The 13,127-nt window shown below is 44.3% G+C and overlaps 1 protein-coding gene across 1 annotated transcript; it reads left to right on the plus strand.

Moving 5' to 3' along the window:
* The first annotated feature begins 12,212 nt into the window (after window positions 1-12,212).
* On the plus strand, window positions 12,213-13,127 carry LOC148997436 (uncharacterized). Its single transcript, XM_089120028.1, has one exon. The coding sequence runs from the start codon at window positions 12,213-12,215 to the stop codon at window positions 13,125-13,127; it is 915 nt and encodes a 304-aa protein (XP_088976154.1).

Consider the following 13,127-nt stretch of genomic DNA (forward strand, 5'->3'; position numbering starts at 1 on the left):
TGGTGAGAGCGGCTCCCATGTGTCGTGTGTTGTTCAGCATATGGCAGCATAACAATGAAGAAAAGAAGAGATAGCTGTAACATCCAACAAGTGCAAGTGGGCCACCCCAACAGAGGACTCTTTAAAGAAAGTGGAGTATCAGCAGGGCAAGGACATCATTTTTAACAACTCTCACCAATATAAAAAAGGAAAATCTTGGAAAGGTCATTCTCTGTCCGCTGCTGAGCAAGCCCAACTCTACAACAACCTCTCGCAGTGCCGCACACAAGAGAAGCAGATCATCAAACCAGTAGTCCTGTCTGTTGTGGAAGAGTACGCAGCGTCCTGTGTGCCAAAGGCTGTCATGCCGGATCTACCAGAAGCCCTCACCAACCTGTGTAACAAGCAGACGAGAGACCTCAACCTGGCCGACGTACAAGATCAACAGAAGCACTACTGAAGACATAACTGTGACCAAAGAACACGTACAGAAGACTCAATCTATCATTGCTGGTGTGTGTGTGAAATGAAAGACAGTTTGGACTACCTTTCCTGAAGTTCACAGTCCGTGTATTGAAGAGAATGCTGCGAGTCAGCGGAGGCCTCCCTGAGACCCAAACCGCGGACTCCCTTGCCGGCTGGATCGAGGAGGAGTTGCGTTTTTTACGGGACATTGTTCAGCCAGCACTGGGAGCGCCACGAAGTGAAACCCATACACAAAAGCAGGTGGGCAAAGATAAACTTGCATATCTATGGCAGAATAGAAAATCTAGAGCAATCAAGATTATTCTTAACAACAGTACATACCCAAGTGTACCAGTTAGCGCGGATAATATTGCCATCTGTGCAGAACTACTACACTTCTAAATGCGCGCCTGTGAGGTTTGAAGGTGTGTATATCATTCTTCCCTGTACAACTTAGCCAACCTAACACTGCGCTGTTCACTGTCACTGAAGTGGAGAAAGTGCTTAATGATCTCCCCAATAATAAAGCAAGTGGACTTGATGGCGTGACCTATGAAACACTGAAAAATAACAAACAAACGGTGTGCCCAATTCTGACCAATATATTTAACATCTGTCTGGAAAATGGTAAAGTTCCAGAATCATGGAAAGGGGCCCTGATGCACCGTATTCCCAAAAAAAGATAATATTCCTGACGATCCGTCTACCTGGAGAGATATTTCCCTGTTACCTGCAGTCTATCTGAAGTGTATACTGGCAAGAATACTTCCTTGGCTAGTAGAAACGGGAATACTTTCACCAAAGCAAAAAGCTTATATCAATAAGCAGGGGATGAATGAACATGTCTTCTGTCATAAAACGGGAATAGATGACTTCAAACACTTTGTCTACCGAGCTCTTCGTCGTCTTTTTGGATTTTCGTGATGCATTTGGCACATTACCCCATGAGATCATGTTTTGGACGAAATAGGACTACCACAGCTATATGCGGACACAATTAAAGATGTTTATAATAATTCATACATCCAAGTAATATGTGGAAGCGCCCTAACTGTCCCCATACCACTTAAAATGGGAATCAAAACAGGGTGCCCGTGGAGTGCCATCAATTTCATTCTGGCGATTAACTCCTGGATGAAGTGGCTGTGCCAGTGCGCGCCTGCAGGTCTCCAAACACAGTGCAAGGCTATGCGGACCATGTGGAAATCTCTTCAAGAGATCATGAAAGTGTAATTTCCAACATGCTCCTCCGCACAGACGAGTTCATAAGGTGGTCAGGTTTAGACATACAAAATGTGCTGCATCTACGAAAGACGCAGTGGAGGAAACAGATGGTATATAGAACAAAGTCTGATAAACCCCCTGCCTTTTCATTAATGCAGAACGCCATGAAACCTATCCTTATCTGGGACATAAATTTAACATCAGTGGTGATTGGGAGGAACAGATCACAGAGCTGTGTCACGAGTACACTCCACTATGCCCCACTCCCCATAATGATGAAAGTTGAAGCCATCAGGCTGATTGCAGTGGCTAAAATTCAACATCTTTTCCCAAACGTACATATTCCACAATGCACATTGATGAACGATGAAACGGTAAAGATGGTGAGGAAATGGTTCTGTCTTAATAGCCGTACAACTCGGGATATTATCTTCCAGCCGTGTGGAGACGGAGGCCTCGGCGCCCCAAACATCGAATGGCTTTACACCGCTTCTAGAACAGGACATCTTCTAAATATGCTCAATAATGACGATACAATTAGAGAATTAGCACGTGAATCGCTGTTTTTACATCTACAGCGTCTGCCGCTTCCACCGACGAGCCTCAGTTTCTTGGATTTAAACTAAAGCAGAACGGAAAGTTAGACGGATTTGGAGTGTGCTCTGATTGGCTGGACTTAAACGAGCTTTGTGGCCGTATAGGAATACAGCTGTCCTGGCTTGGACCCGACGGAGAAGTAGTTGCACTCGACGATAACATAATCACCAATCCGCTGGTTTCCACCTTGGCGATCCTCAATAACGACAGTACACCTCACCAACTACAGATTAAGCATGCGAGAGCTTCAATTCTTCATCTCAGACAAACCCAGAACGGACAGCGCTGGACGGGCCTCAGACTACAAGGAAAACTTGCAGTACTTCAATTCGCTGACCATTCAGTGTCTCATTCTGTACTGAAAAACTCTTCAATCTCAGATGATATTAAAGTATTCATGATTAAAGCAAGATTACAGTGTCTCCCAACAAAGTACAATCTGGCAACATGGTTCCCATCAAAGCATGAACCCTACTGCATATTACATCCAACTCAGCAGGAGAATGAAATGGTTGCTCACATATTAAATGGATGCTACAATTATAAAGGACTGTATGTGGCCAGACACGACCGTTTAGTTGATCTGGTTGCAAAGGACTTGAACAAGGTAATCTGTGGACATGGTATTAAGATTCATAATAGTAGTGTACAAATTAACTGGTTTCATCAAAATACATCTGACAGTGAGTCTTTTAAAAACCTTCCAAATACTCCTGATATTGTGATTGTAAATGAGGTTATGAAATCTGTGTGTATGTTTGAGGTGGCCTGCTGTTTTGACCTGTATATGGATATGTGTTACTACTCCAAACTATTGAAATATCAACCACTTGTAGATCGCATTTATCAACTTGGTTACAATTGTAAATGAATAATTCTGGTGTTTGGAAGTTTAGGCCACGTCCATAAGAGTGTGGTCCGGCGGATGCAGTTAGGACGGCTGCAAAAAAACGAGGCAAAAAAGCTTGCAAAATTCTGCTCTGTTTCAGCCACCATAGGGAGCTTGCAAATCTGGAGACGGAGATGCTTTAGTCACCTCTTTTTATCTATTCTCACAAAAATCATGTTGTTAAGTAAATGCTATTTATTAAAACAATAATAGAGCTGAGCTTGCTATTTTACCATGAGATGAGTCAGCAAGGAAAGAAGAGGGTGCGTGGCATTGTGATTTTTAATTTTAATTTGCAAGAAATATTCACCTTGTTAAAAAAAACAATAAAAAAAACAAATATAAAAATTTTATTTAAAGTTTATTCCTTGTATCGTGACACATGGATTTCTCTGGGTTAAGCCCCGGATATCCACTCACCCTAGAACCGCTCCTGATCGCAGATGTAAAATATATTTATAGAAAATTTGAAAGGTAATTGCCAGATGTTTTACTGCGTCACATGGCAAACAACAATTTATTAAATGTTACAAAATATTGTAACTCAAAGTTTTCCTCTGACTGCAGTGACAGCTGTAAAGTTGCAGCAGTGTAATTCACACAATTCACCACAGGAGGGCGACTGGCTAAGTTGTCTTGTTTTAAAGTTTTAGTGCTTAGCTTTTTGTGTTCAAAATGTTCAAAGGTTATATAGTAAGCGAGTACATGAATCAGTTGTCCAAATCGTGCTTTGTCTTATCCTGAATCACTGTGGTACTTGTATTCGCAAGTTTCTCAAATGATTCTTTATTAGCCACTTTGTTATTGTATCCGTAAACACATAATAGTATATAACGTCATTTATTTCCACTGCTACCATTAACCAGTGACCTTCTGTATCCTCTTGTGAACAATTATTGAGCCTTCAAATCTATTAAATAATAACATCACTCCAGCTGAATGAGAAGAACCATGTGCAAACAGAGCTAAATCACCCCATTGTGTCTTCCAAAATTTTTCATCGTTCAAAACAGAATGAGACTCTTGTAAGAATATGCAATTTGCTTTTTGTTCCTTACAAAATAAAAAAATGGCTTTACGCTTAACACTATTTTTTAACCCCCTGACATTCAAAGATATAAAAGAAATAGACATAACTGTACAGAATGAACTTTAACATTTTAATATAGAGAAACCGATCATAAAGAATCTTTAGATGCCTATATGGTCCTGTACAAGACTTCTAATATCCAAAAGAGTGAATCATTAGATTTCAACCATTGCTTGGATCCATCTTTGGATATACTGAAGACGAAACGTTGCTCCTCTACTTGCCAGATGAACTAGTCCTTGTCTTCCTTCTTCCGCTTGGAGGAACAGAAACACTTTGTGGAACCAAGTGCAGTTCGTCCCAAAAGAAGTTCACCAGAATTAACTGCAATTTTCCAAAAACCAGCAGGGGGATCAACACAAGCCAGACGATGCCACAAAGCAGAAGCTACTGGGCTGTTCATTATTAAAGTTCTTCCTCTGTAAGACAATTTTGGAAGGAGCCACTTCCATTTTTCAGGTTGATCTTGCACTTTCTCCAAAAAACCTTCCCAGTTTTACTGCAACATTTCATTGTTACCTAAATAAACTCCAAGGTATTTCAAACCTTTTTTATTCCATGATAACCCTGCTTTAGGTAATGTGAATAGACCTTTTCCCAATCTACAAACGCAGTTGCATCACTTTTTGTCTAATTTACTTTAGCAGATGATATCAAACTAAAATCTTTAAAGGGATACTCCACCCGAAAATGGAAATCCTGTCATCATTTACTCTCCCTCGAGTTGTTGCAAACCTGTATGAGTTTCTTTCTTCTGCTGAACACAAAGAATGATATTTTGAAGAACGATTGGAAACAAACAGTTGTTTGGCACCATTGACTTCCATAGTAGGAAAAAATAATACAATGTTCTTCAAAATATCATCCTTTGTGTTCAGCAGAAGAAAGAAACTCAACAACTTGAGGGTGAGTAAATTATGGTTTTATATTATGACTCGTGTTATATTAGAGGTGGTTTGTGGCATTATTCATTATGAATTAATGCTGATGGGAAATGAGGAAATGTGCAATTATATTGAATCTCTTAGTAACAAGCTTTCAGGAATAAAGCTTTTGAAAATTTAGAAAAAAAAATCACCCACATCCACTCAATAGGGAAGTGTTTTCTAATGGCAGAAACCAAATCAATTATGAGACTCAGTAGAAGAGCTTCAGGTTAAATCCTTCATGATACTCGGTAGTGTCGAGGCAATTCGGTCGGTACCTAAAAAGTATCGAACTCGATACCCAGCCCTAGTGAAATGATGAGAAAATGAGGGAAAAGTTGCTTTAAGATTTTGTCTTTATTTAGCCCTTACTGTATAATCATAATTTGCTAAAAGAAAATCTTAGTATTATATCACTGTATTAATGGCTATTCACATTCTCCTCTGTATAACACTTGTGCTGCTGTTAATGGTTGTATATTGTGTAGTGTGGTTTGCTGATTGCTGATGCGGTTGCGTGTGCATTAACTGTTAATGATGTTTAATGCATCTTTGTTTGGTGTTTGTGGAGTTAACTCAGGCTATAAAAGATAAAAGATAGCAGAGCAGCTCATACACACCATCATCATCTCCTGATGAGCAGCGTCTTCAGTCTTCAGTCTGATTCCCGGTAAGATCATGTCGTCTCATGTGGGAATTATTGTGTCCTTGTGTTTCAGCCTTTGCTCAAACGTTAGCACATGTTGTTCAGCTTGCTGACTCTCTAGTGTGCTTGATTATGTGGAGAACAAACTAAAGAAATTAAGGTGGAATTGTTTAAAGCAGGTTTGAAAGTTTTCTTTAAGGTTCTGCCGGATCCAGTTTCCATTTCAGGTTCTTGAGATTCATTTGATGATGATCGTAAACTTCATCATCTGTGTTCCCAGGTGAAGAGGAAATGCATTTAAATTGGGATTTCTTTTGGACATACTTAATATATTTAAATTATACTGTATTAAGTGCGTGTTAAATGTGTTATTGTGAAACAACTTTTCAAGATATGCTAAAGAACAATGTTAAAGGAGTCATCCAAGATGTCCATGTCTTTCTTTCTTTAGTCGAAAAGAAATAAAGGTTTTTGAAGAAAACATTTCACATTTTTGTCCTTTTGATGAACGAGTTCGAAGAGGAGAGTCACAAATGCGTGTCACAGAACAGAGAAAGGCGAGCATTTGTGCTTATAAAACTTAAACATTTTTTTTTTTTAATGAGTGACCGTTTCGCTTGATAAGACCCTTATTCATCGTCTGGTGTCGTTTAAAGCCCTGTGAATAGTTTGCACTGAAACTGTCTTTTGGACCTAGAACCGTTTGGTTCCCATTGAAGTCCATTATATGGAGATAATCCTGGAATGTTTTCATCAAAAACCTTCATTTCTTTTCCACTGAAGAAAGAAGGACATGGACATTTTGGATGACATGGGGTGAGTAAATTATTAGCAAAAAATTTTTTTAAAGTGAACTACTGTTTTAAGGCGAGACACGGCAGGCAAAAACATTGTGTTTTTTTCACTGGTCAATTTTGAGATTTTGGGATATTTGTCTTTAGTAACATATCTTCTTTCAGACTTTTGCCGAAAACAAGTCCAAAATACACATTTAGGTCTTTATTTTACTACACTTTATCTGTTTGCGTGTGTAGATTTCGCCTAATTCATCAAAAGTTGTCGTCTGAAGGATTTGTTGATATGTCATTCTTGGCCTGATTTATATGACTTTTTATGCCTCAATCAATTGAAATCAATTGTTTAAGGATATTGGCAGTGTTTTATGATTGACAGGGTAACAAAAGGAGATATTCATAATCCCCTCTGGTAATGTCTTTTCATTGAATATATCAAAAAAATGCTAAAATAATTTTGAACCTTGTTTTTTTTCAATGGTCAGATTCGTCACTTCAAAATATATGCAAATTAGTGCATATTTAATTAGATATAGCCTGTTCACAGTTCATTTTTTTCATCTTGAGATTAATTTGATGATGATCGTAAACTTCATCATCTGTGTTCCCAGGTGAAGTGCATTTAAATTGGGAAAATGGACAAATAAGTTTAACTTTATTTGTTAGTGAATTGTGTTTAAGGTAATTCCAGTTCCCTTTCGTAGTCACTCCGAGTTAAGTCGGATGACGGAGAATGGGGGTTTCGCCTAGAAAGCCAATCCTCTTCGAGTATTAAAAAACGAGCCAATGGCAAAGAAATGCCATGGGTCTGCAGAATTTGCATAGCGTATCTCCGCCTCACCCCGTGAGTATAAAAGGAGGAAGCGGACGCAACCGCAGTATGTTTTCGCTTCGGAGCCAAGAGAACTTCTTCACTCCACAGGCCACACAATCTGAGTTTACTACTGTGACTCACCTCTTCGAGACGAACGAACTCTCTGGTGTTGGTGTGACGGCGGTACCCAGCGAGTTTCACATTGCCTGCGATCTGAGCAGTGGTCTGCCAGTGTGTGTGTCTCTCCCTGGTCGCTTCAACATCCGCAGAGTTTTCTCCTCTCACTGAAAGAGTGTGCACGCGGCACGTCTTTTTAAAGACGATCTGCTCGTGTATTCCTGAGTGCGGTATTCTGATGAGTCAGCTGATGGGCGCGAGCGCTGTTTGACGTGTTTGGGTTTTGATCACGCTCAGACAGCGCTCGTGGGTGTGTCACGTTCTCTCAGTGGGAACGTGATCATCGCAATGTATAACGGTTGAGACTCAATGAGCTCAATAGTGTGAGAGTCCCCTCATCCACAACCCGAACTATTTTTCTCCACGTGAGATAATACTTCGGCTGGTGGCCAGGGTGACCAAAAGACGTCAGGTCTGGAACTAAACCGACGAAAATTCCTCGGTCCACACCCCGTCTTTCACGTTGCAACCCACGTGGTCCAGAGTGAGTGGGCGGGGCCTCATTTGGTCCCCCAGCTGATGAAATTATGTTTATCGCTGCATCACAAGGTGAGCTGGAGTCCTCTGAAGATGCCTTGTCTGTGCTGCTGTCCTCGGATGTGCTAGCATAGCGAGCTTGATTCAGGGTTCACAACTATGCTTTCCCGGGCTGCCACGAGTGTCGGGTTTGTGTGGAAAATTCTGCCATGTCCCCAGCACTTAAGGCTGATGATTGGTTTTTGGGGGTGGCAAACCCAAATCCTTTCTTCCCGGATGTGCATGAAGAGGCCGTTAGACTGCTGCCTCTACGAGGGCAGAGAAGGCAGAAGAGGCCGCTGAGCAGTCGTGAAAGTCAAAGGAGACTTCCACGACTGCTCAGCGGCCTCTTCCGCCTTCTCTGCCCTCGTAGAGGCAGCAGTCTAGGGTACACTGGGGTTCCCCCCTGTGGAGTGTTCTGTGGCAACACTTATGTGTCCCCACAGCGCCTCCACTGGCCGTGGCAACCCTAAGCACCAAGCGGACTGTGGCTTTGTCTGACCCTGTGGTTTCTGCTGCAACTAGCTGCCGGCTCAGATGCCTCACTTCGCTTGCCGCCGAATGTGCCCTCCTGCGACTTCCGCCCCCTTCTGTCCAGCCCCAGCAGCACCCGGCCGTGCCGTGGAGGTGGTCGCGTTTTGAACCATTCTCTTCACCGACTGCCGTTCATGATGCTTACGGCCAAACGCATTTTTGAGTGCGTTCGGCCCCAGGATTGGTTTGCAGCGATGGACCTGAAGCACGTGTACTTTCATGTCTCCATCTTACCTCGACACAGACCGTTTCTTCGGTTTGCTTTCGAGGGACAGGCATATCAGTACACGGTTCTCCCATTCGGGTTAGCTCTGTCCATTCGCGTCTTTACGAAGATCGTCGAGGTAGCCCTTGTTCCCCTTCACGAACACAGGGTTCGCATCCTGTTTCTAGCACACTCTCGAGATCATGTTTGCGAAAACAGAGACCTTGTGCTCTGGCACCTAGCCCGTCTGGGCCTTCGGGTCAACTGGGAGAAGAGCAAACTTTGCCCCGTGCAGAGGATCTCATTTCTCTGTATGGAGATAGACTCGGTCGCCATGTCCGCGCAGCTCACGAGCGAGCGCGCACACTCACTGCTGACTTGTCTTCGACAGTTCGAGGGCAAGAGTGCGGTCCCACTGAAACTTTTCAGAGGCTCCTGGGGCATATGGCATCCGCTCGGATCACTTCATATGAGACTGCTTCAGCTGTGGCTTCGCGATCAAGTCCCGAGGTGGGCATGACATCCAGTTCCAGTAACTCCGACCTGCCGTCAAACCTTCCCGCAGACGAACCTCAGCTTCTTGCGGACCGCTGTCCCTCTGCAGCGAGTTTCCAGGCATGTTGTTGTCTCCACAGATGCATCTGCCACGGGTTGGGGAGACATGTGCAATGGTCATGCAGCCGCGGGTTCCTGGACAGGACCCCAGCGCCTTATACATATCAATTGCCTCGAGTTGCTGGCAGTACGCCTGGCCCTGCACCGCTTTCGAGCACTGCTCAGGGGTCAAAACGTACTAGTCCGTTCAGACAATACCGCAATAGTAGCGTACATCAACCGTCAGGGTGGTCTACGCTCACGTCGGATGTCGCAACTCGCATGCCACCTCCTATTATGGAGTCAGAAGCACCTGAGGTCCCTTCGTGCTATTTACATTCCAGGAGAGCAGAACCTGGAAGCTGATGAGCTGTCGCGGTTCCGTCCAGTCTCTGACGAATGGCGACTCCATCCCCAGTCGGTCCAGCTGATATGGGACCAGTTCGGGGATGCACAGATAGATCTATTCGCTTCCCACGACTCATCCCATTGCGCCCTGTTTTACTCTCTGACCGAGGGCACGCTCGGCACAGACGCCTTGGCGCACAGCTGGCCACGGGGCCTACGCAAGTATGCGTTTTCCCCACTGAGCCTTCGCGCACGTACTCTGTGCAAGATCAAGGAGGACGAGGAGCAGGTCTTGCTGGTAGCCCTATATTGGCCCACCAAGACCTGGTTCTCCGAACTGGTACTCCTCGCGACAGCACCTACTTGGCCTATACCTCTGAGGAAGGACCTCCTCTTTCAGAGACGGGCACCCTGTGGCACCCTCGTCCTGATCTGTGGAGGCTACACGTGTGGCTCCTGGATGGGACGAGGCAGGTTTGAGTACGCTGCCACCTGCGGTGGCGGCTACCATCACTTCTGCTAGAGCGTCGTCCACTGACACGTCTATGCGTTGAAGTGGAACCTCTTCGTCAACTGGTGCTCTTCTCACCGAGAAGACCCCCGGAGATGCTCGATCTGATCTGCTTTCCTTCCTGCAAGAAGGGTTGGAGCAAAGGCTGTCTCCCTCCACCCTAAAAGTTTATGTGGCTGCAATTGCCGCATTTCATGAAGAAGGGCTCTCTCAAAGCAGCGGCTGTCTCACTGGATAGTGGACACCATCGCTTTGGCTTACTAGCAGCAAGGTCGACCGTGCCCCCTTGGTGTGACGGCCCACTCCACCCGGAGTGTGGCTTCCTCTTGGGCTCTAGCGCATGGTGCCTCGCTAGCAGGCATCTGCAGAGCTGCAGGCTGGACGACACCGAACACATTCGCGAGATTCTATAACCTCCGAGTGGAGCCTGTGTCCTCTCTTGTACTCGCTCAACCGGCCAGTACTGGACCCGCTCAGGTGTCTTCGCTTGCTCGCCACTACACTCCACGGACTGGATAGGTGCGAATTCTTCTCAGCTGAGCCTTCTGTTGAAGCCCTGAGTCCTCCAGCACTGTTGATGCTGGCGCCAATGTCTGTTGCCTGGGCGTCGGCGAGGTGCCTCCGTGTGCATGGTTCCTGCTAGTAACCTCCACATGTGTATTCTCCACTGTAAGCCTCTCTGAGCATGTGTCTTCCCTTGGCAAGCCACCTTGCCACCCCTGGAGTTAATATTCTAGCCACCCTACGGGTTGGTCACTCCAGTATCCTCCATATGGAGCCCCACGGGGCCATAGGTGTATTCGTAAGTCCTCCCTATGGTAGGCATACTGCGGCATATTCCCCTGGGATATGCTCCCCAGTGTACCTTGGTAAGTAGGACTCCTCGTCAGTAAGCTAAGTGCGACAGGGGCTCAGACTTGCGCAGGGCACTGGAAGACACCTGTGAAGGTGGCGTGATTACACGGGGGACCCCCATTCTCCGTCATCCGACATAACTCGGAGTGACTACGAAAGGGAATGTCTCGGTTACGTATGTAACCCTCATTCCCTGAGTTATGTTACGTCTCCCTGCCACTTCCGCTGTACCGCTGGGTAGACGCCTGAGTTCAGTCTCGGCTCCTCAGCGAAGACATACTGCGGTTGTGTCCGCTTCCTCCTTTTATACTCACGGGGTGGGGCGGAGTACGCTATGCAAATTCCGCAGCCCCAAGGCATTTTCATGCCATTGGCTCATTTTTTAATACTCGAAGAGGATTGGCTTTCTAGGCGAAACCCCCATTCTCCGTCATCTGAAGTAACGTCTCCGTTCCCTACTCAGGGAACGAGGGTTACATACGTAACCGAGACGTTTTACACGTTGGATCAAATAGTGTGTGTGTGTAATCTCAGGCATTTCCTCCATTAGATCAAGAAGCTTTAAGATGTGTGTTTCTCCAGTGTGTGCAGTGAATGAAGAGCTCTTTAAACACGGCAGTGGAAACTTGTGAAACATCTGTCAGTCTGTGTGTTATTCCACAAACTTCTGCTTTGACCTGCAGACCAAACATACACTCCTGTCAGTAACGTAAGTTCTTCAAGATTTATTCCTCCTTTAATAAACCATTGTACACTTGCAGCTGTGCTGGACTGAATATTCACAACAACATCATTCTTGCTTCTGTCATATTGTTCAAATGGAGGATTTACTAACTTTAATCTGACATTTCACGTATTTCAAGCTTTCTAACGTTACACACACTCCTCTAAACAACATGTCAAGCAAACTGAGAAAACCTTATTTCATCGCACAGAAAACACTTTATGTCATATATGTATCTCTACTGTCTACAATAGTAAATGAATGCATGTTTTTTAAACTAATGACTGGTTTGTTATTTAGTGCCTGTCAAGATTTCATGAAACAATGGCAGAACAAAACGCCAGCGTCCGCGGATCAAGTGGAGGAGATTATGAAGATGAACGGAGGCGTCAGATGAGGAAATTTCTCAGGAAACTTTATGTTGCACACCCAATAATTCTCAGGACCATTTCCACCATTGAGATTCCAGTCATGATCTTAACTCTGTGTGCGTTGTGTGCTCTTATCAAATCTCAGCGCTCCACTCCAGTTTTTGTTATTCATTTGATTCTGTCAGATCTCATTCAGATCATTTGTAAATTAACATGGACATTCACAAGGTCATGGGATGTGCGTATGCTATATTATTATAGTTTGATTGCGGGTGTGTATTTTATGGCATGTGTTGCTCTAGAACGATATATTCTGGTTTCTCATCCTATCTGGTCCAGATCTCATCATTCACTGAAAGTCTGCTGTGTTATTTCTGTGATCGTCTGGTTTGTTCCTCTGATCTTTGCAGACTTTAAATACTATTCTCTGTTTAAACGTCTGTCTCGATCGATCGCCTGTTTAATCCCCTACCCGATAATCATTCTGTGTTTTATCGGCACTTGTCGCAGTCTTTCACGCACAATATCTCTTACTTCGGTAAAGCGCAAAAAGATTTTGGGCAGTTTATTCCTGGTGCTTCTAACTTACACTTTTCTCATTCTCCCCTACATAATCACGAATTGTATTATAAAATATAGAGGTTACAGGAAGGTGTCATTGTCCTCTATATTTTGGTATTTTTCTGCATATCTCCTGCTCCTGAACCCGCTGGCTGACTGTGTCCTGTACATGTTCATCAGGCCTGATGTCGGAGGGTTAATGAAGTCTGTTCACTGCTGTTGTAGAACTGACACACATCAGGATTCGACACACACACACGGGACGAACACTCTGGAGACAGTAGTGCAGCGTTTGCCTGCTGTGTAG

Source organism: Pimephales promelas, chromosome 2 (genome assembly GCF_988280905.1).
Source record: "Pimephales promelas chromosome 2, fPimPro1.hap1.1, whole genome shotgun sequence".
In the NCBI taxonomy this organism is placed as follows: domain Eukaryota; kingdom Metazoa; phylum Chordata; class Actinopteri; order Cypriniformes; family Leuciscidae; genus Pimephales; species Pimephales promelas.

Excerpts from the sequence above, each read along its gene's own strand:
- LOC148997436 (XM_089120028.1), top strand. The coding sequence starts at position 12,213 with ATGGCAGAACAAAACGCCAGCGTCCGCGGATCAAGTGGAGGAGATTAT.